General features: G+C 27.4%; 4 protein-coding genes across 4 annotated transcripts; 2 read left to right on the forward strand and 2 right to left on the reverse strand.

Annotated features, from left to right (window-relative positions):
* Positions 1-101: 101 nt before the first annotated feature.
* On the forward strand, positions 102-2,536 carry LOC114130350 (eukaryotic translation initiation factor 3 subunit L). The gene is made up of 9 exons (XM_027995311.2): positions 102-295; positions 366-535; positions 600-684; positions 747-873; positions 943-1,340; positions 1,405-1,575; positions 1,636-1,928; positions 2,048-2,255; positions 2,325-2,536. Exons 1-9 carry the CDS (start codon positions 281-283, stop codon positions 2,457-2,459), a joined length of 1,602 nt encoding a protein of 533 aa, XP_027851112.1. The 5' UTR covers positions 102-280; the 3' UTR covers positions 2,460-2,536.
* LOC114130353 (nonsense-mediated mRNA decay factor SMG9) lies at positions 2,471-6,301 on the reverse strand. Its single transcript, XM_027995316.2, has 9 exons — positions 5,590-6,301; positions 5,331-5,515; positions 4,791-4,843; positions 4,560-4,737; positions 4,177-4,470; positions 3,966-4,113; positions 3,751-3,907; positions 3,424-3,544; positions 2,471-2,663 (listed from the first exon to the last, which is right to left on the reverse strand). The coding sequence occupies exons 1-9, from the start codon at positions 5,641-5,643 to the stop codon at positions 2,585-2,587; spliced, it is 1,269 nt and encodes a 422-aa protein (XP_027851117.2). The 5' UTR covers positions 5,644-6,301; the 3' UTR covers positions 2,471-2,584.
* Positions 6,302-6,479: 178 nt separating this feature from the next.
* Positions 6,480-23,394, forward strand: LOC114130355 (28S ribosomal protein S9, mitochondrial). The gene is made up of 11 exons (XM_027995319.2): positions 6,480-6,789; positions 7,095-7,227; positions 9,125-9,228; positions 10,409-10,582; positions 10,884-10,969; positions 11,038-11,113; positions 11,874-11,999; positions 12,075-12,117; positions 12,180-12,295; positions 22,992-23,154; positions 23,227-23,394. Exons 1-11 carry the CDS (start codon positions 6,718-6,720, stop codon positions 23,316-23,318), a joined length of 1,185 nt encoding a protein of 394 aa, XP_027851120.2. The 5' UTR covers positions 6,480-6,717; the 3' UTR covers positions 23,319-23,394.
* Positions 13,021-18,743, reverse strand: LOC126549556 (transient receptor potential channel pyrexia). Its single transcript, XM_050199049.1, has 2 exons — positions 18,050-18,743; positions 13,021-15,495 (listed from the first exon to the last, which is right to left on the reverse strand). The coding sequence occupies exons 1-2, from the start codon at positions 18,631-18,633 to the stop codon at positions 13,314-13,316; spliced, it is 2,766 nt and encodes a 921-aa protein (XP_050055006.1). The 5' UTR covers positions 18,634-18,743; the 3' UTR covers positions 13,021-13,313.
* Positions 23,395-23,959: the final 565 nt, after the last annotated feature.

Consider the following 23,959-nt stretch of genomic DNA (forward strand, 5'->3'; position numbering starts at 1 on the left):
GGTAACAGCCATACGAACATTTTCAACCATGGTAGAATATATCACACCACCATCGTAGCATTAATAACGTTTTTTTAGGTTAAGTATATTTGGTATTGTGTTGTCAATAGACAATTTTTGCCTATTAGTCTTCAGCTTCAGCATTTACTTTTATTTTACTCTTTTAATACTGTAAAATATTCAATCTTGAGAAATTCTTTTTGATTTTTTATAATTATTTTCTCTTAGACATATCCTTGTCTTATATTCGTGTGTTGGTGATCTAATTAACGTTCAAAATATGGAATACGATCAAGTACATATGAAAATTTATTAACTTAAATAATGTCATGTTTTTTAAATTATTGTATTTTTAACATTTATAGACCGAATACGATGGTGATACCTATTACAATAATTATAACGATGAAAGATATAGTGATGCCGATCCGTACGAGCCCAAAATGCCTGAAATTATCAAGAAATTTTTACTGTACTTCAGGAATGCCATTAATGAAGGAATGGTGTATGAAATGCAAAATTTATACGAAAACACGTATGTTTATTGTTAAAATATTGCTTGTACATAATTGTATGATTATTAACTTTGTATTATTAAGGTTCCCAAAATTATCTGATCAATATTTTGACAAAGCGCCCTGGCCTAGTGATAAAGAAGTTCGTACCATTATGGATGACGATAAGGTACTATAAAATTAATTATTGTTAGCATTATTTCTATTTTCTAAGATAAAATTAATTTTTAGACATTCTTGATGCTGTATAAAGAACTTTACTATCGACATATTTTTGCTCGTGTACCAAATGGACCTTCAACAAAACAACGTTTTGGATCATTTTATAATTACTGTGATCTATTCAATTATATCTTTAGTAAGTGAATTTTTTTAGTTTAAACTACATATTAATTAAAACAAGTTTATTTATAATTATAATTTATAGCATGTGAGACTCCGGTGCCATTAGAATTACCTGACCAGTGGTTATGGGAACTTGTTGATGAGTTTGTTTATCAATTCCAATCCTTCACTCAATTTCGATCTCGTAGTCGTAAATCTCAAGAAGAAATTGATATGCTTGCTTCTAATAATGAAGTATGGAATGTGTTGTTGGTTTTAAATGTGCTGCATTCATTCATTAACAAATCTAACATCAAACTTCAATTAGAAGTTACTGCAAGTGGTGGAGATCCAGATTCTGTAGCTGGAGAATTCGGTCGTCATTCTTTGTATAAAATGTTAGGATATTATTCAATGATTGGACTGTTGCGTTTACATAGTCTTTTTGGAGATTATTATTTAGCCATTAAGGTTTTGGAAAACATTGATATGCATAAAAAGGTATATTACTGTATATTTATTAATCTAAAGATTTATTTAATAAAATTAATTATACAACTTGTAGAATGCGTATAGTTCAGTACCAGCATGCCACATTTCTACAGCTTACTATGTTGGATTTGCTTACATGATGATGCGCCGTTATTCTGATGCAATTCGAACATTTAGTTCGATTTTGTTGTATATTCAAAGAACAAAACAACTTTTCCAGACTCGTACATATCAAAATGATCAAGTAAAACTTGCATTAAAGTAGTTTATATTGTTACTTAATGTAGTTTTGTATGTTTTCTAGATTAATAAACAAACTGATCAGATGTACACATTATTAGCTATGTGTTTGGTGTTGCATCCACAGTGTGTTGATGAGTCTATTCAGCAAGTATTACGCGAAAAGAACTATACTGATAGAATGTTTAAAATGCAGTATGGTGATTTACAAGAGTTTGAAAACTGTTTCCAACTGGCTTGTCCTAAATTCTTGTCAATGGATCCAGCTGAAGATTCAGTTAAAGAAGCAGTAAAATATCAAACCTCTGTTTTTATGGCTGAAGTTAAACAACAGAAAATGTTGCCTACAATTCGCAGGTATAATAGTTATCAAGTTTTATACCTCTTTTTTCACATCAATTTAATTACTTATTGTTTGTATTATTTTAGTATTATAAAATCTTTTTAAAAAATTTAAATCAATATATTGATTACAGTTATTTGAAATTATACACTACCCTGCCAATTAATAAATTGGTAACATTTATGGCACAAGGACAACAAGGTCAACATGAAAGTAATGAACCTACCGATGACAAAGAAAACTTAACTAAACATTTATTGTGTTTCAAACACAAAATGAAAAATGTTGTTTGGAATAAAGGTGCATCTGGATTAGATGGATACTTTCATTCAGGATCTGAGGTTAGATCATATTTATTACTTTATTGTTAATTATATGTTTATAACAATTTGAAAATTTATATATTCTAGTTGGACTTTTATATTGATCGTGATATGATACATATAGCAGATACTAAAGTTGCTCATCGATATGGCGATTTCTTCATAAGAAAAGTGTTGAAATTTGAAGAACTTAATCGTAAACTAAAATCTATTAAGGTTTAAATTAAAATACATTTTTTGTAATAATCTATAATTATACTTTATTGTATAACTAAATATATACATTTTTTGGTCATTAATTTTATTATGTTCTTTCTAATATCAACAAACATTAATTCTATAAGAAATTATGTCTGAAGTCTATTATATTCATTAAAAAATTGGCTTTTTTTTATTAAATCCCATACTTTGGCACAATAGTGAAACCTGTGAAAATATTAAAAATTACTAATTAGTATTAAGTTAAACAATTAAATTATATTTTTATCAATACATATTGTAGTTATAAATGAAAAATTTTAATATTTATCTTAAAACTACTTTTAAGATCTTATTTAAATAATAGTTGATTAGTAGTACTAAATAATATTAATTTTGAATTCTGTATAAATGATTGATAAAACAATAAATATAAATACTTAGAATTAAAAATTGTATGTAATATATTTTTATATAAAATCCTAAGTACTCTATGGTTATAGACGTGCATGGGAGTGGAAGGGTGAGCAGCTGCATCCCAGTGACTTATTAGAGAGTTAAACCATCAGTCGTTTAATTTAATATTTAAAATATTAAACAATAATATGTAGATTGGATTAAGCGGTTGGCTGATTCTAGAAGAGATACCCTATTGTACTGTAATACTAAGAGAAAAGAGTCACAAATATTATAGGTAGGTTAGATGAAAAAGATGGATGTAGTTTAAATGTAGTGTGTAAAAACTAAAATAATTTCACAATTTTCCTCCCCAGCCATGAAGATTTGGATATCATAATCTAATTATTAATATAATATTATATAAAACTTCACTGGTTACCAAAATACCTAAACTGTCCCGTTAAAATACACTACATTATATTAATCAAGTTTTAAGACAATTCTTTCAAAAACAACATTCAGAAATATTAAAAAAAGTTTCATAAATTGCAGTCTTTTTGATGTATAAATAACCCATTTTTTAACTTACCATGTTTTTTCTGTTAATTGGGTGTGTGTAAGAGGTGATATAGGTAAGCCTAGTAATTGTTTTCTGAATTCTTGCATTAAAATTGGTTGGCCAGGATGCATTTTATGATATCCATTTTTTTCTAGAAAATTATGCAATAATTATTAATATTTAATATAATATAAAAAATATATTATATACTGATCAATGATGATCTTGTAGAACAGAATATTTTGTACAATGGCAGTAGAGTTATTTCATACATCAAAAACTTAAGTTTCAGTAATTAAAATATAGATAACTAAATAATAAAAATGAATTGTTATAGAATATAATTACAGAACATACCAGAATTATTATCTTTTTCACTGTTGGCCAATACAAATAAATTAATTGGTTCACCGCAGTTAAATTGGTTTAGTTCACTTATAACATTGCCATTTGCTATACTAATTCCACTTTGGATATGCAAACGAGATCGTGCAAATAATTGAGTATAAACATGCTGAAAAAATGTATAGTTAAAACTCCTTTTAAGATATTTTCAAATATTTAATTCGTACTTGCACTGTTTTAATATGCTCTATACTGAAATCAGAATAAAATGATTTGTTTTGCACAAATACAATATGAGGAAAATATTCTACTAATTCCTCATTGCGATGTGAAGTAGGCATTGCTGGTTTTAACATTTCTGCTGTTTGCAATATTCTAGAAACAATGAAATATTTATCATAAAAAATAAAAATAATTATAGTTAAATAATTAACTTACTTAAATATATTGGGATCAAAAAACCAATCTTGTACCAATAACACTACATGACATACTGATAATAAAAACGCAGCTAATTGCAAGGAAATCATTTCATTATCAACTAGTAATCCTGATGGATCTATTGATTGGCCCATTCGCTTATGGCTAGCTGAATAGGCAATAGATGAAGATAATATTGGTTGACAATCCAATAAAATAATTCTGTTTTTAGTTATATAGGCATCAATACCAGCAGTACAGTTTTGTGTTGTTTCTAGATATTCAGAGGTAGAAGTTGTAAATAAATTTGGCCTGAAAATTAACAAAAAAAAAATGTTCATTTACACAATAATAAATAATGAAATAAAAAATAATAACATAAATGTATATAACAAATTTACTTGTTTGCAATATCAGACATAAGTGTAGATTTTCCAACACCTTGTAGTCCTAGACAGCCAATAACTAAGAAATCCGTTTGGTCGAGTAAACAATTACTTAAACCTTCATTGATAAATTGCATATAATCATCAATAACTTTAACTGGTGCCTTCATTTCAGTTGGAGATTGTACTGGTTCTAATAACAGTTGATTATTACTTCATTAAATAAAATTATAGTAAATAATTTACCTTCATTTCCTGATTTGTGTAAGCATGGCTGATAAGGTTCTTCCTTTTTAGTACTAAAATATTAACAAGAGACATAGTAATTGAATAAAAATTAAAAAATCATTGATCATTATTAATTTTAGACTTAAGTAAACATAGTTACATAGTATAAGAACTTATAGAAAAAATATGTACATTGTAGTGGTTTGTAAGATAATCGTTTATAAGATAAAAGTAATTTTGAGTAAAACTCAAATAATAATTCAAAAAATCTTAACAACGTAAAAAAAAAGATTTTTAGCTAAGGTACCTATCTAACTCTCAAACAATAACTAGAGCTCATATTAAGACATTAACCTTTTAAAACAATTTTGTTATATAATGGAAGACACTTTCATAAAAAAAACATAATTTTCCTATGGTAATCCCTTTTCTGATCAAAATATAAATTTGCTAAAGGTCAAACTATATTAAAAAGTAAAAACATAAATTAGGATGGTGTATAGAAAATGAATAAGATCTATTACTTATAAGTAAAAGATAATAAATATAAATATTTACATGGTTTGAGGAAAGTTCTTTTGAGTAGGTGACAAAGATCTATTTTCTGTATCTCGAGGTTTAATTAATATTGTTGGTTGAGAATGACATTTTTCAGACTCTTGAATTCGTTCGATAGATCCATCACGTTTGGCTAGAACTATTGGCAAACGTTTGGAACCAAATTGTTTACGATCATCTTTAACCTAATTGAATTATTCATAAAATTGTATTTAAATTAATGAATATTAGAATTGTATACAAGAAATATTGCACATACCTTTTTAATTGGAGATTTTTTCATTTTATAATCTTCGGTATAACCTTGCGACATTTTAATATAGGTATTATAATAAATTGTCTAATATTCACACTTAAATAATAATTTTAATTAAATGTCAGTACATTTTTAGAATAACTAACTATTTATAGATTATTCTATGATTTTTCCATTTCACAACAAGATTATCACCTGTTTTAATAAATAACTTTTGATAGATTGCAGTATAAAAAATGGGCATAAGAGGAATAGTTTCTTTGAAATAAAAACCTACCAGTTGAATAAATTAAAAATTAAAAACAAACATTTTCATTATTTAAAGGTATCAATAAGTATTTTTAATTGGAATACAAAATATAAAATTAATACAAATAAGGACTAATGGATGATATTTTAGACAAATATTAAATAATTTTTCAGTTTAGAATGGCAAACTCAAACCTTATATAAATAAAAAAAATGTTACAACTCATGTCACTAAGCACAAATTTAAAAATACTAAAAAATAACGACTTAACTAATACTTAATAGGTAGTTAATAGTAAAGTAACTTGATAATATAAATATTCTCAATCAACGTACTCTAACTAACTAAAGTTAGGACAGTTAGGTGCACGGACTAAGATATAAGCACAGAACAGTATATTATTTTCTCAGAAGATTTCTCTACATCGTGTTTAGAAGATAGTAAGCACGGACTAAGATATAGTCCGTGATAGTAAGATAGAAACTTATCTATGGACAAGGTGTATCAATACACCTTGTCTATGGATCAAAATCATAGATATTATTATCTATGTCAAAATGTTATTTTGAAATGATAACAATTGATAAGACTTCCGGCAAGTCACACTATAAATTGTATATACATATATATTTTATAGTCTATTACATGAACACACGCCGAAACGTGAAGCGTATTATTGTCAGATGTGAATATTTTATTCATTTTTTTTTTTTTTAAGAATTTATTATTTCAATTTTAATTTTTAGTGTAAACTGTAGTTAAATTATTATTTTTTCAAAAAAATTTTTTTTTCATTTTTCATTATGTATCTTTCTTACTACCAACAAAATTAGTTTAATTAAGTAATAAAGTAGGTATTTATTTAGTACAATCTCAACACAATGGCATTGCAACGTTTATTTAATAGTCTTGCTATAAACAAATTCAATACTTCAAAAATATTATCAAATTTTGTAAGTTTATTTCTTATTTTTAAAATGTATTATAGTAAATTTTCATAAAATATTGAAATTAAAATACTTATGTTGTCGCCATCATGCAAAAAGTTATCAAGTAGAATACTGTATATTTTATGTATTAATTTTATTTAAAAATTAAACAAATTTCATATGGCTAATTTTTGCATGATAGTGTTTATATAATTAACTTGTTAATTGTTTGTCATCATAATATTATTACCTCGATTATTACATACTATGATACCTTCACTCAAAGTGGTAATAGGTATCATTTGTATAGCTTAAAATTGATATATTAGGTACCCAGATGTACGTATGGTTTAAACAACGTAGGGAGTGATGATCCAGATGTTGAAATTGTTGAAAAAAAAATTGTAGAAGAAAAAACTAGTTTAGCTATGCGAGCATATCTTCAAAGAGCTACACAATACAGTAAGTAATATTAAATTATTATTAGAAAACGAATTTATATCTAATAAAAATACGAAAATATATACATATATATGGAAGTATAATTTATAAAATATGTGCTAAAAACATCTAAATATGAGGGAAAAAATTTAATTAAAAAAAAATACAATTAAAATCATCAAAATGATTTGTTGCATTGAATTATTACAATTTCTTTTAAATTTTTGAATGTTAAATGTCGCCTATTAGGACTCAAAATATTTTTAAAACGGCTAAATGATCGTTCCACATCAACCGATGTAATTGGAGCATATTTGAAGCGCATAATATTAGAAGGCGATAAATCCAAATTTTTATAACAGTGTCTGCCACTCATTATGTAAAATATGTAAAAGGTAAATTAGTGGAATATGTAAAAATATGTAACTATACCAAAATATGTAAAAATATGTAAAATAAAAGTAGCATCATTTTAATAGGAATGATTTAAATCATGAACATTTCTTATCGATTCTTAAATTTCTTGTTTTAATAAAAATATGCATTTACATATAAATCCGTTCCCTAATTATTATATATATTGAACACAACATAATATAAAGAGTGGTTCACTAAACATATTCACTCTCATTTTTCATTTAATAATATTTATCGATATTTTAACAATTTTTTGTACCATTTAAGGAGTATCCTGTATTCCTGTACCAATACAAACTTCTGGTTTTCAAAAAAGAACTCCCTTTTTCTTCTATAAATTACTTAGTAGATAAATTTTCTGAAAGTTTTGTCTTATCAAAATCAAAATTTGAACTAGTATGTTTAATTAAGGATAAAAGATCTTCGATAATATATTTTAAATGTATAGACTATGGGATCTATGATTATTTGAAAAATGTAGTAATTAATATTAATCTATAATAATTTCATGATTTGTGAAAATGGTCCAAGTATAATAAACACTAGTTTTAACGTTACATCTAAAATAATATAATGTTGTAAAACCGCTTTTAAAACTATAATTACATAAATTATCCATTAAATAAGTTACTTAAAAAAGGTGGGGGTTTTTACTTGAAAACTATAAGTTTATATTGCCTCGGAATACTTCTTAAATTGCACAAAAATTATTTAGAATATTAAATGTGGTATTTAGAGTACCTATCTATTTAGAATTCCTAAAATAAGAATTTTAATAAATTCATTATTAATTATTATAGAAAAATGGAGATGTGCATGCTTAGTGATTAATTCAGTACATTTTGGTTTTTTAATATATTTTTAATGAATCAACATTTTTAATTTTTCATCCAAACATTTTGAAAAGTATACTATGAATCATAGGCGTGTCCAGACCTTGTTTGCAGGTCATGCACAACAGTGGCATATTCAAAGGGAGTAGGTTCCTGCACACTCCATCACCCCTAAAAAAAATTAGGTTTTGATTTAAGAGTATGACCCCCAAATTTCTTAATAAGCTTTATCATTATTATATAAGAGTGATTAAATCAGTTTTACTTTTTTATTAGGAATAAAAAAACAATATTCCTTTTATTAGATAAATAAATAACTATAGTCAATATGAAATCGTATTTTTAAATATAATTTGTAATACTTTTTACAAATATTTTTATAATTATAAATGGTCTTAATATATATTAATGTAATAGATATTAAAATTGCACATGATAACAATCAATAAATTCAATATAAATTATGAAATCAGAATCTAAGAAATAATGTTTGTATTATGTACCGAAATTTATAATGTAAGTTGAATCAAATTTCGCAGGTCATGCCTGTGCATGACAGGCAAGACCCGTAGACACGCCTATGCTATGAATACTTCTTAATGTATATATACAATTATTGTTTTCTATAAAACATTACATTAATACATTTATATTACATAATATTTCAGATAGCTTTATGGAACAGCAAACGCATGAATACAATGTTGGAAAACGTCATTTAGCCAATATGATGGGTGCTGATCCAGAAACATTTACTCAAACAGATATTGATGTTAGTTTTTAATATATTTGATTTACATGTTAAATGTATAAATAATGATGTAATTAGAAATATAATAGAATACAATAATGCATTTATAAGACCCAACCTTACTTTGATAGAATTTAAAGTTTAAAATATGGTTTATTGTAGGTAGGTATTATATTAAAAAGTTATAAATTGACAGTTTTAAAAATCAATAGGTTAGGTTTTTTTGGATAAAATTAAGTTATATTTTCTTCTATAATTTTAGTTAAAGTTTTGTAATAAAATTTAAATCAGTTTATTTTTACTTAATTTCCATTAAATTTATTTTAAATTAGTGGAAAAGTAATTCGTAAAGCCAGTTAAGATTTCTTTATATAAAATTGAACAATTTTTAAATCAGTACAATATTATATTATTTGAATATTGTGATATAATGAGTTAATGAAATATTTATAGTGGTAGGTATTAAAGGTGTTGTTAAAATTGTGGGATATAATTTTGAAATGATATTGTTTCATTTCACTTCACTTTTTATTCAATTTTAAGTTAAAACAGGTTTAGAAAATCATATATTTTCTTATTGTAAACTTATATATAATAACCATAATTAAATTTGTTGTACTATTGAAAGTATAGAAATACCTCATATAGTGTTTAAGATTACAAATTTTGTTAATTTCAAAATCACACAATTTCAGATTTTTTCATTTATAAAAAATAAATTAAATTATGATTTTACTAAAACAAAATAAATATGAAACTATTTTTCCTAAATTAAACCTCTTTATATAAAGAAACAAAAAGCCATACACAATTGAGTTCAAAATATTTACCATAAAATGTTGTGTCATATTGTTATTTTAACATATTAGTAGCACTGACCAACATTAAAATATGGGGTCAAAAATAAAAACATTGAATGTCCACATGATTTTAGATTAAAATTTAGATTAAATTAATCATTAATGTAGTGTTATTAATTCTTGTTTCATTCTTATCTTTTATTAATTTAAAAACATTACTTTATATTACATATACAGTAGTTATTATTTTTACCTATCTCCCAATAAACCTAAATAAACTAATAATTAACGATTAAATTTAAAGCATAATTTTAAATAAATAAATTAAATTGTACAATTCTTTAAAAAGTAATCTTATTATTTACCTTCTTATTGTTTAGTATTTATTTTATTAATTTTAGGTAGCTATTGATTATTTGTTTCCTTCTGGTTTATATGATCCAAAAGCGAGACCTTTAATGAAGCCTCCAAGTGAAGTGTTTCCACCAAAAAAAGATGCCGAGTTTGATGAGTCTGGACGTCCATTTCATGTTTTTTTTTATACAGGAAAACCAAATTTTTATCTAATTTTACATGTAAGTCAAATAATTAATTTTTAAATACACTCAACCATATTTTAATATTTGGCTGCTAAATTTTATTTAAAATATGTGATGAAGTTATTTGAAAATTGATTTTGTAAAAATATATATATATAAATATATGGAAAACAATTCTTATATATTTCAAGATTTGAAATATATTTAATCATTTAATCTTAATGTCAAAAATATCTAATAAGTATACCTAATATAGTCAAAATATACTAGCCAGATATGTAAAATAAAGGAGGTATCCTTTATAAATATAATATGTATTATTTATTTGATTCCATAGAATATTGCTACTAAATTATCAGAATTAAATAAGTTTGAAGATAGTTTGAGAAAAAACAATATACTTCCAGATCCAGATAAAAAACTGTATGTTCAATTGTTATTATGCACTTTTAAAATTGGCATTTATTTTAAAAGCTTATGTTTGTTTATAGAACATCATTGGGAAGTCAATGGCTATCTAAAGAAGATATGGAAAGAAAAACCGTTGAAAAGCTCTCTGATCATGAAGTAAAACAATTCATAAATAATATACGTTACAAATCGATACCTATATTTAATTTTTATAGATATAAAAAACTATAGAGTTAGTCACTATTATTAAAATATGAGTAAAGTATGGCATATCATATTTTTAATACATAAATGTTCAGTTTGTTATGCTTGGGTTGAATCAGGTTGGATTTGGTAGTTAATAAACAATTTGGTTGAATCGTATCACAATCTAAGAAGACAGTGTGACCAAGATTATTAAAGTAGATAATGAAAAGATCTTAATGTTTCAAAAAAGTTGCACAATTTTAATCTTTTTTTTTTAGAGTACAATTTATTTTTTGATAAAAAAAATCCTCATGAAAAATAAATAATTATAATTTATAAATAATTCTCAAATTCCCAAAATATTTTCACATATGCAAAATGAAATGTTTTAAAAATTATAGACATTACCATAACATTTAAAACAATTTAAGTGAAGCAATAAAGTTCTATAAATTATTTTTTAATTTATATTTTTTTCAAAAATAATTCATTTTAATAAAATAGATTTATATTTAATACTTTTATTTCACTGGTCCTTTTCTACCAATTCATAGTAAAAACTGTATAGTCATAAGACTTAAAGTCACTTTAAATTACAATGCTAAACGTCTTGTAAATTGTAATTACTATCAGTACCAACCAACTATAGTATGTAAGGAAAAAATTATAGTGTTATTCATATTTTAGACTATGTGCATATGATAATATATAGTTTTATTATCTATTTTAGTACAAAAATTTTTTAATTGCAATTGAGCGTTTGTTAAAACATCCGTGTTCATACAAGTCTGCGGAATTCATTTCTAATTATCAAAAACCAATGATATCTACTAAGGCTATTAATGAATCATCACCAGTAATTACTATATCTTTTATATTATGTATTATTTATCTTAGACGTTTTTAATGATTACTTATAATATATTTTAAGGTTGAATACACAAAAGATGGTATAGCCTATGTTACTGTTAAAGGTAATTAATTCAAAAAAATTATGTAGTATAATTATTGAAATTTATTTTATTTTTATTTTTAGATTGTCCTAGGAAGGATGCTAGAGCTGATGTTACACTTTATTATCCAGGAACTGGCAAGCTATCAATAAATGGAAAAGGAATTGAATTCTTTGATGATATTCAAGCCAGAGAACAGGTAAATTAACTAAAATAATTTAATTCAATTATTCATTCATATTTTGAATATCAGTTATTTTGTTGTCCAATCTAATAGTAAATGACAAATGTTTATTAAATAAAATTTTAAAAAGGAAATAACATAGATATATTTACACATAATAATTAATAGAAAGTATAGCGGATGGAGTTTAGTTTCATTATTTATATTTTTGGCATTTAAATACAACACAAATATTTTTCTTGATTATTCTTGTACTATTTATAAAAGTATAAATATACATAAATATATGTATGCTTATTATATACACATATGTATATTTAATTGGATAAATAATAGACATTTTATTTGTTTTTAAGAACCACCGGGTGTTTGGAATTAGTTTATTTACCACTAATCAAAAACACATTGCGTATAATTTATTTTCTCTGCAAAATCCTATGAATCTAAAATCTGGTTTATTTTTTGTTTATATTAACTTTATAAATAACATAAACGTCAAATACTAAGAATTCAAACTCACAATGTGGTATTTATAAGTTGTAAATGTGTCCTTATTGAACGGAAATTGCTGATGTGTGCATGATTAGAATATAATTTTTTTATGATAATTAAGTTTTGTATTTTAAACATGTTTAATAAGACACAAGTGTGTATTAACTAATATAAAGAGAACAGAAAAAGTTATTTTATTTACGTATTTCATTATTTTATTGTCAAATCAATATTACCTCATTTTATCCACACATAACTATTGACATATTGCATTGTTTTGAGTTAGAAAAAATGTCACTAGAAAATAAAATTATGACCTTTATATATCAAAATAATCCTATTTTTTTTTTTAACATGTAAGGATTTATTATTAGGTAATTTATCATGACAAATATAACAAGATCATTTTACCCGTCAACATTATAATGAAGTAATATTTTATAATATTTTTATCAACACATCAATACATAATATTTAAATATAACATAGTTCATATAATAGTTAAATTCCATTAACAAATACAAATTAAGATTAGGAATATTTATGAAGATTTATTTATAAGCTGTAATAAGAGATCTTGTTGATTTTGTACAATTTCTTTTAGATGTTTAATTTCTTCAACTAAAGCTTTGTTTTCCATTTTATTTTCTAACATAGCTTGCTTATAGTCAACTGTATTCAATCGTTGTTGTCTTGCTATATTCAATGCATCTTCCATTATGTATTTTGGTAATCTTTTTTCTGTAGGATTTAATGGTTTTACATAAAGTACCACTCGATATGCTGATGGTGTAACTCTTGCACTCCAATTAAAAAAATTTATTACACGTCTAGGCAAACAACCTTGAAATAATGCTTGTTCTTGAGAGTGAATTAGCTGAGTTTGTCTGACAAGTTTTGATAAATCTGCAGTTTTATGCAAACCTTGTATGTCATGAACTGCTATTCCAACTAGCAAGTTCATTAATACAACAGTAACAAATACAATAAATAATATAAAAGTCATATAAGCACTTATGTTAAAAATGATAGGAGATTCTTCAGATTTTAATAACAAATCTATGTCAAGTTCTCCTGTCATCATTACTAGAACTTTTGCTATACCTATTAAAGGATTATTGAAATCATTTGATGTAGGGAATAGAGTGCAAAAACTTATTGTAAATCCTATAAGCAAGCATGAATAAGCTAGCAACAATTTAGCAAATTCCTTTTGAACTTTGGTAAACATGGCAATATACGTTCCAAATATAGGTAACTGGCCAATCATCACCATTAAATTTGACCATCCAAATAAAACAGCAAATGCTCCAATAGGGTTTTGCCAGTCATATGTTTTATTTCCATATACGAAGGATGTTAAAAAAACACTTGCCACCACAAACCATTCAACAATATTAGTGATGTTTAAAAAATATTGTTTGACTGAAGTAAATCCTGTTGTCCCAATTAATTTTCTGATTATTATGATAATTGTAAATACTAGCAATATATACCAAACAAATTCTATGATTATGTGTGATATTAATTGTGAATCAAACATATTCACATTCAAACGACAGGCATTTTGAGTTTCTGATTCATTTAGTACTTGACTATCAGTTATTTTTTGATTGTCTGTTATGTTTTTTGACTTATTATAACAATCATGTGCTAAAGCTGTCATTACATAAGAAGTTAAAAGTAAAACAAAAATTGCATCAAAAACTAGACGAACAAAATAAAACCTACGAATCTTTTGCCATTTCAAGTATAAAAATGCTTTACATAACGGATGTTCAAGCATAGACTTTTGACCACATTCTTCCAATGTATGTAATAAAATAATTTCTCCTTGACTAGGATTTTGTAATAAGTATCGAAAATCCATTATTAGTTCAACTTCTTTGGCAGATGCTTGGTCATTTAATGTAATTGCCTGATCAAATTTTTTTTTAATTGTATTTATACTTGTGGGTGTTTTTCTATTTATAATGCTTAAGGCACTCATTCCGCCTATCGTTCTTGAACTTATGTCAGCTCCTTTTATGATTAAGAAATCAACACATTGGGATAATTCATTTAAAGCAGCTATATGAAGTGGTGCGTACCCATATCTATCTTTAATGTTGACGTTTGCACCCCATTTTACCAATACTTCTACCACATGGAAGGATAAAAAAGCTTTACAAACTGCAGAATGCAAAGCTGTTCTCTTGTCGATATCTAAAGCATTCACTTCGGCTCCTAATTCTAATAATATAACTACGGATTCAGCGCATTGAGCTTTGGCAGCTAAATGTAAAGCAGTTTGATTTTTATTGTTTACCGCAGCATGATTAGATCCTGAGTGTAGTAGTATTTGAACGCATTCTGTGTATCCATTTTCAGCTGCCATATGCAAGGCCGTTGATTGTCTAGATTTAGATTTTAAATTTATTGTTTTATTACTTTTAGCTAAAAGAAGTTTTAGACATTCAGTATATCCTTTGTCTGCTGCTAAATGAAGGGGTGTATTCCCATTGGTATCCAAAGAGTTAGGATCTATACCAATGTTTAATAAGTACTTTACACATTCCACAGAATTGGCTTGTACTGCACAATGTAATACTGTATCAGTTACTTTACATCTTTGGTCTATTAGAATTTTTGTAGTTTCTAAAGCATTGCCCATAACAGCTGAATGTAACGGTGTATATCCACTCTGAATTGTGTCCATGTCACATTTTTTTTTTATTAGCCACCTGTAAGTAGAATATAATTTTAGATTCTGAGCTGAGCAATACATTTTTAGTAGGTATTTAATTTAAATACTAATTTTTAACTTTGAGCTTAGCAATGAACATATTAGTTTTACAATATTTACAATATATTATACATATATTATAATATACAATATTATCTATGTACTTTTTTTTATTAGTCTATGAAATACTTAAAATAAAGAACAGGCTTTTAATTGATTAAATCTTGGTTATTAAATTGTGTTTTATTAATTTTAAGAATTTGTTAGTTGATGATGTTTATTGACTTATACTTTATTTAAGTTTTACATTAATATAATGTTGAAAATATAATACCTAATCATAAAAGTTTATTATAGATTGTATATGTAAGGGCTACTGTATAATATATTACTCAGGATAATTGACAAGCGGGTTTTTTAAACACCTGTCTAATAAATTAGAATTCATAGTTTTGGTCATGGTACATAGGTATGCTATATTTTGTTAGGAAATACTTATACATTGGTCAAATGTTTTTTATGCATATTTTTATATACTTACAATTTTTTTAATCTTTGTAAAAGGGGAAGTTTTGGATTTTTATTTATTATAAAAAATTTTAATCTTAAAAATTAACTTTATAGCTTTTATAAAAATAATATTAACATTTTAAATCTACTATTGTATTTATTTTGTATTTGGTATTTAGTTAGATTGACTATTTATGTGGGTATAATATTTATCAAGAACAATTATTTTATATAAAAAAAAAATAGTTATTATTATTACCTATTAATTATTAACATTTTAAAAGTTATATCTTTGTTATGATAATATAATGATCATGGTTTTTCAATAATTCAAATTATATTCATAAATAAATTGGTTATTGAAATCTTTCACATAGTTAAAAGTTGTTAGTTATGTCCGGTAAACACTAATATGTGACTAATTTTTAGAAACCAATTTTTTTTTTTATCACCCTCCAAACGACATTTAAAACAATATACTGGAACTGTACTAAAAACTAGCAATATTCCGTCAAATTCAGTACAAATGGCAGCCCTAAAAATTATAATATAGATATATGCAAGTAAAGCATTTATTACCAATGCTTACGCGGGATTTTTATTTAAAGATCACTATACCGTATATTGTATGTCTATATATATATATATATTTATTAGAAAGAAGATGCCAAAATATTTTAGCTATATTATGTAAGCTATAACTTATTTCCATGGTATGTTGACAGATTATATAGATAAATGTCTATATTAACACATTGTTCGAATGTCATCTTTATAATTAATCGGTTATCTCATTTACATTTTATGATGAATATTTATAGCGTACCTTAGTAATAACGATTTTTTTTTACGGAGAATTTGCTTTGCTGTGTAGTAGATTTTAAGAGAACCTTGCAGTCATCGAGTAGTTCACTGTATTAGGTATGTTAAATTTGAATTTAACTAATTATTGTATAAGAAAAACGACGTGTGTCGTCCATAGGCGTAGGTAGGGGGGTGTTTTGGGTGTTCAAACACCCCCGAAATAAAATATTAAACAAATTTAAAATATATATTGTGAATTAAATTTAATGTATATCTAGATCAAAACCCCCTCCGAAAATATTTCCTATCTACGCCCATGGTGTCGTCAATCTCTATAGGTATCTTAAGATATTTTATAATGGGTGAATCTGTTTTCGCCCGAATGACTTTTTTTACCCTAACACATAAAAGAGTGATTCGGTTTTAGCCCAAATAAATATTATTCATAGTAAACGATAAAACATTTTGGTCATCACTGTCCAAATCTGGTCGGCTCACACTATACGAACTTATAAAATTCACCATAACTTCGACAAATAATTTGATTTTTTATTATTAGTATAGGTACTATTTTTTTAATAATATGTTTACATATTTTACACTTATTGACTTGTAATTTTTATACCAGCCTATATAATATGCCATAAGTTTGACAAATAATTGTTTTTAATATTACCTTTTGTAATAATATATTTATTTTAATACAAGTTGGTAATTTATTTTTTATTAGTATTACGCGATAGGTTGAATTTGAACTAATTTTTGACAAAATTATCGCGCATTATCATATAATATTGTTATGAACGTATGTATTATAAGTCAATATACCGATGTAAATATACCTATCTTGTAATGGTGTAAATGTAGTATAAATGGCATAAAAAGTGTTTAAATATTTTAAAAACATAATATTGTCTTTCATAAACTAGAAAATGTAATTTTAATAAAATGTTCGTTTAAGTCTTTATTATAATAAACTACTAATATATCAATTTAAAACCAAAATGTTTCTATCGTTTAACAATTAGGTACCTATACGTTTCTATGCGGGTAAAAGCCAACTCTCCCTATTTTTGTGTCTCGTAAAAAACCTCTTTAGGGCGAAAACAATTAGTGTGCGTCTCATAATATTATGTTATATTACGATCGAGAGCTATGGATAAAAACAAATATGATAATTAAAAAGTATACACTGCAGGTATTGACGGTGTACAGTAGGCGTATAAAATATCGTGTACCTGAGCGCGTCGACGTTTCCCATAAAGGCCGCCAAATGTACGGCCGTGATATTGCCGCAGTGCGAATAGTGCAAGTTGGCGCCGCCCGCGTGCAACGCGTCCAAGCACTCGGCCGGCGCGCCTATGTAAACGGCCCAGCAGAACAGCCTGTCCAGCTCGCTCTGGTTGGGCGGCGGTTGCACGCCGCCCGGGTCGAACTCGTCCAGCTCCACTAGCTCCATGAGCTGTAGCCGCCCGTTGCACGTGCGCATCGAGTCCATCAGGTCGCGTCTAATGGTGTCCTTCCGTATGGTTATGGACAGTTCGATTTCCTGGCCGGCCGCGGACGGCGGCCCATCGGCGTCCGGCGCGTCCGGCAGGCTCTCCATGAACAAGAACTCTTCGACGGTGGACCGCCGCCGCTGGTCGCCGCCGCCGCCGCCGCCGCCGCCGCCCGGCCGGTGCCGAAAGCTGTACCACCGGTCCTTGAGCGACGACGGCGACCGGGACGCCGTCGCCGCGCCGCCGTGCCGGTTGTGCACGTTCAGGCTGATGGTCCTGTCCAGCGGCACGGCGACTTCCAGGTGATGCCTGCTGCCGGCCATGGTGACGGTGCGGGCCGGATGCACCGTGTTCCGGTGTGCGGCAATAAAAAAAAAAATAAAAAATGTATGAATTCGCGAACCGGATGCCGAAAGACGGGGCCCGCTGACGGTCGTTTCGCGCGTGTTTTTCGCCGGCCGGCGTGCAGCGGATTGCCGCGCGCGTCGTTCGGCTTCTTCGACGATACGCTCGCCAATGTCCGGTGCGGCGGTGCTACGATAATATTATATTCGGTCGGTGGCCTCTCGCGCGGGTGCTACGGACGCCAACAGCGTGGCCGCCATCGGAACTATATAGGTACGCGATCGTATCTCCCTCTATACCCCCCACCCCCGTCCCCCGTCAGCCTGTAGATACACACGCGCGCGCCCGCCGCTCCGCTCCGTTTCGTATAATTTATTATATTATTCGTCGCTGTTTTTTTTTGTTTTTTATTATTTGTTAATTATCGTTATTATAATACCGAATTAATATTATTATTATTAAAATATTATAATATATTATACCCGCCTAATAATAATATTATATCGCTCGCGCGCGCGTGGTTGTGACCGGTAACGCGCGAATCTTGCACCGTGACTGCGTCTCCTGCACCGCTGCTACTGCATTATGATTAAATATAATTTAATACATATATACGCTCATTGCTCGTATACGCGTCGTATATATTATTATTGTTATTATTTTTACTTTACATAATATTATTGTGTAATAAACGTGTATCGGACGGTATTGTACTGCACATAATGCGCTGTATATAATATAGGCTCGTGGTTTTAGAATTTTTTTGTACGGCGGTAAAGTATGTATTTTTTTCTGACATTTCCACAAAACAAATTCCACGATTATGAAATTGTTATTCATTGGGTTTTCTCATTGGTTTTAATTTATTTATATAAAAAATAATTAGCTGCAAAAAAATCATCATTCATCGACTTTTTTGTTAATTTGAAATATTTTTATCGTCGTTAAATGTTAATTATATGCATTTCCATTCGTATGAGCGATGTTCTTATAATTTTCGTAATTTTTAATATGAAATAATTTTGAATATTTTTATCGATAGATATTGTAATAAAAAATTCGTGTAATACAAAAGTATATCATACCTACTCTACTAGTTTAACACGCACGATATAATATTAAGTTTAATACACGCGTATAACTAAGTATAAAATACAAGTAATAAATAAAATACCGTATTTTTACTTAGTTACGACCGCGACGTACGCGTTATACGATTGGCTCCAGCTCAGGTTAAATAGGGTTCAACACTTTATACATTAAATAGGTGTATCAAAATATAGTTAATATACTAACGCTCGACTTTGTACAGTTTAAAGCATTATTATTAAAAAAAAAAATAAAAAATGTATGAATTCGCGAACCGGATGCCGAAAGACGGGGCCCGCTGACGGTCGTTTCGCGCGTGTTTTTCGCCGGCCGGCGTGCAGCGGATTGCCGCGCGCGTCGTTCGGCTTCTTCGACGATACGCTCGCCAATGTCCGGTGCGGCGGTGCTACGATAATATTATATTCGGTCGGTGGCCTCTCGCGCGGGTGCTACGGACGCCAACAGCGTGGCCGCCATCGGAACTATATAGGTACGCGATCGTATCTCCCTCTATACCCCCCACCCCCCGTCCCCCGTCAGCCTGTAGATACACACGCGCGCGCCCGCCGCTCCGCTCCGTTTCGTATAATTTATTATATTATTCGTCGCTGTTTTTTTTTGTTTTTTATTATTTGTTAATTATCGTTATTATAATACCGAATTAATATTATTATTATTAAAATATTATAATATATTATACCCGCCTAATAATAATATTATATCGCTCGCGCGCGCGTGGTTGTGACCGGTAACGCGCGAATCTTGCACCGTGACTGCGTCTCCTGCACCGCTGCTACTGCATTATGATTAAATATAATTTAATACATATATACGCTCATTGCTCGTATACGCGTCGTATATATTATTATTGTTATTATTTTTACTTTACATAATATTATTGTGTAATAAACGTGTATCGGACGGTATTGTACTGCACATAATGCGCTGTATATATATAGGCTCGTGGTTTTAGAATTTTTTTGTACGGCGGTAAAGTATGTATTTTTTTTCTGATATTTCCACAAAACAAATTCCACGATTATGAAATTGTTATTCATTGGGTATTCTCATTGGTTTTAATTTATTTATATAAAAAATAATTAGCTGCAAAAAAATCATCATTCATCGACTTTTTTGTTAATTTGAAATATTTTTATCGTCGTTAAATGTTAATTATAATATGCATTATAATTCCATTCGTATGAGCGATGTTCTTATAATTTTCGTAATTTTTAATATGAAATAATTTTGAATATTTTTATCGATAGATATTGTAATAAAAAATTCGTGTAATACAAAAGTATATCATACCTACTCTACTAGTTTAACACGCACGATATAATATTAAGTTTAATACACGCGTATAACTAAGTATAAAATACAAGTAATAAATAAAATACCGTATTTTTACTTAGTTACGACCGCGACGTACGCGTTATACGATTGGCTCCAGCTCAGGTTAAATAGGGTTCAACACTTTATACATTAAATAGGTGTATCAAAATATAGTTAATATACTAACGCTCGACTTTGTACAGTTTAAAGTATTATTATTAAAAAAAAAAATAATTGTCCGCTCGATTATGTTTTTCTGAAACGTTGTAGTATTATATTGTGTTATGCACCATAGGAATAAATTCCTTACACGTAAGCCCGTTGGTTTTTTAACAATCAAAGTCAAGGTCGACTGTTGCTATTCAATGCGCATTATACGGTACATACGTTAATAAACGAATACGCGACCATACATATACCAATAATCGATTAATTCTTAATTTTTGCATCCCGCATTCCCCGAATTAATCATTGATTTCATCCGCGTACTTACTCGTTGGTTCGCGCAGTCATGTCATGAAATATATAATTAATATTATATAAAATGTGTGTGATGTCTTAATCGACCGGTAGATGATATTATAGCCTGTTCGATTTTGATACTTGCATAAGCAAATTAACAATCTCACGAGCTGCGAATAAGATATAACTTTATCAAATGGGTATTATTATGTAATTTATATCGGAGGATTAATCGGTGTTTTATTACCGTTTTATTTAACAAACATCTGAAAATTATTCTATAATGAGTCCTCCGGAAATTACGTTGAAATATGGAGGTTGTATATATTGTCATGATTATTGGCATTATTGCTATTGTTTATCATTCAACACTTGTATTTTGTATATTATGAGTTTCCGGTTACATTCATATATAGTGTTCTCTAACGCTTCTTTTGAAATTCATCAAAATTATTTTGATGTAGTATAGTAGTTAAAAAATCCATGAAAGTAAAATTTTTTTATCTTGAGGCTTCAAAATTAGATACCTTCAAAATTCTTCATAAATCATAATTATGTTAATTTTTCTCCAGTTTAAACAAAAAAACTTTGGAATAAAGATACAGTAATTTTGTATGAGGGTTTTAAGCTTAAAATTCGACCGAATTTGATTGTTCCAACCTAAAATAACGATTTTTGTTGTAATTGTAAAAATATTAATAGTTAAATCTCGAAACGTTCCACTTTTATCTAAATTATCATTTTCTATTTTGTGCTATAAAATTTAAAAAATATTAATACCAATTTTAATAATATATGTTCATACCTATTCACATCATTCTAAGGTTTTTTTTTTTAAATTGTAACGTATGACAAATTGTTTATCAAATATTAGCTCAACAATAATTTGTATTCTTCATAAATTTATAAGTATTAGGTGGATTTAGTAAAAATAATTACATCAATTTAAATTTTAATAAATAATTTAAATCGCAAAAATTAAAATTTGAATATAGATGCAATTTAAAAGAATGATATGGGTCTGAGCATGATGGATCTTTGTATTTTCCAATGTAGGAATATTTAAATATCCGTCTTATCCTATCTTATTTGGATAGGAATTTTCTCATCTATTTTATTTGAATAAATGCCTTCGCCTGGTATGTAGGTTCTTAAATTCAACTTTTCCATATTATAGGTCATAGGTCAAGTTTTTACTATTATAGGAAATATCAAAATATTGAATTAAAATTGAAAAACAGATAAGAAGACAATTTTGCCTAAACTAAATTTTAGTTATGTAATATTATATTTAGTAATAACTTAACAATGTGTGACAATTTTTAAAAAATTTGAATATTCTGTATTATATTGTAGTAATCTTAACATGTCATTTATTATTTTAGAACTACAGTACTTTTTTTAGTATTGTATGCACTATACTAAGTTCCTTTTATGTTTTAATTTTTAGATATTATTCCCTTTATTATTTACGGATATGGTTGACAAAGTCGACATTCATGCAACAGTCAAGGGTGGAGGAGTTTCAGGTAAAGCTGGTGCAATTCGTTTCGGTATTTCTTGGAGTTTGCGTTCTTTTGTGGACCCTGAAACAGTAGAACGCATGCGGATTGGTAAATATATTTTGCTATTATAAAATACATTTTAATTGTTAATATAATATAATATTTAATTTGTTTTTTAAGCGGGCTTATTGCAAAAAGACTACAGGAGAAGAGAAAGGAAGAAGCCAGGCCAAGCCAGAGCTAGAAGGAAGTTTACTTGGAAAAAACGTTAAAATATTGATTTTATTAAAGTTTTGTAAATATAATATAATGATGCATTAAAATAAAATAAAATAGATTTTGAATATACTTATTGTATACAATTGTCTACATTATTTAAATATTATTACCTAATATAGAAATTGCTTGTTGTAATATAACACAATTAAATTATAAAATTATAAAACTATAAAAGTTAAAATATTAAAAATTATTTTAAAATCTAATCATAAGTATACAATATACAATTTATTAATTTATTTATTTATTTAATAGAACATAAATAGGTAATTCCTATTCTATAAATAGTTAAAACTTGTTAAAATGCAAATCAATAATTTAAATATAATGTTACAAAATGGCGATTAGCCTATTTGTATCTAAAAATACTAAAGGTACAATATTTATTAAATAATAAATTATGATGATTGTAATAATAAAACATATTTTTCAAGCCAACTAAAATAATTTTTTTTTTTGGAGAGAAAACAACTTCTTTTTCTTATAAAGAGAAAGCATAAAGTCTTTATCCATACAATTAATTCTGTCATTTTTTCATTATAATATTAATGATTTTCAACTTTTAAATGTTACTCATATTGAAGATTAAGTAATATAGGTACTTTGAAAACTATCTTGGGTTCAAAATTAATCA

This window comes from Aphis gossypii, chromosome 2, assembly GCF_020184175.1.
Source record: "Aphis gossypii isolate Hap1 chromosome 2, ASM2018417v2, whole genome shotgun sequence".
Lineage (NCBI taxonomy): Eukaryota > Metazoa > Arthropoda > Insecta > Hemiptera > Aphididae > Aphis > Aphis gossypii.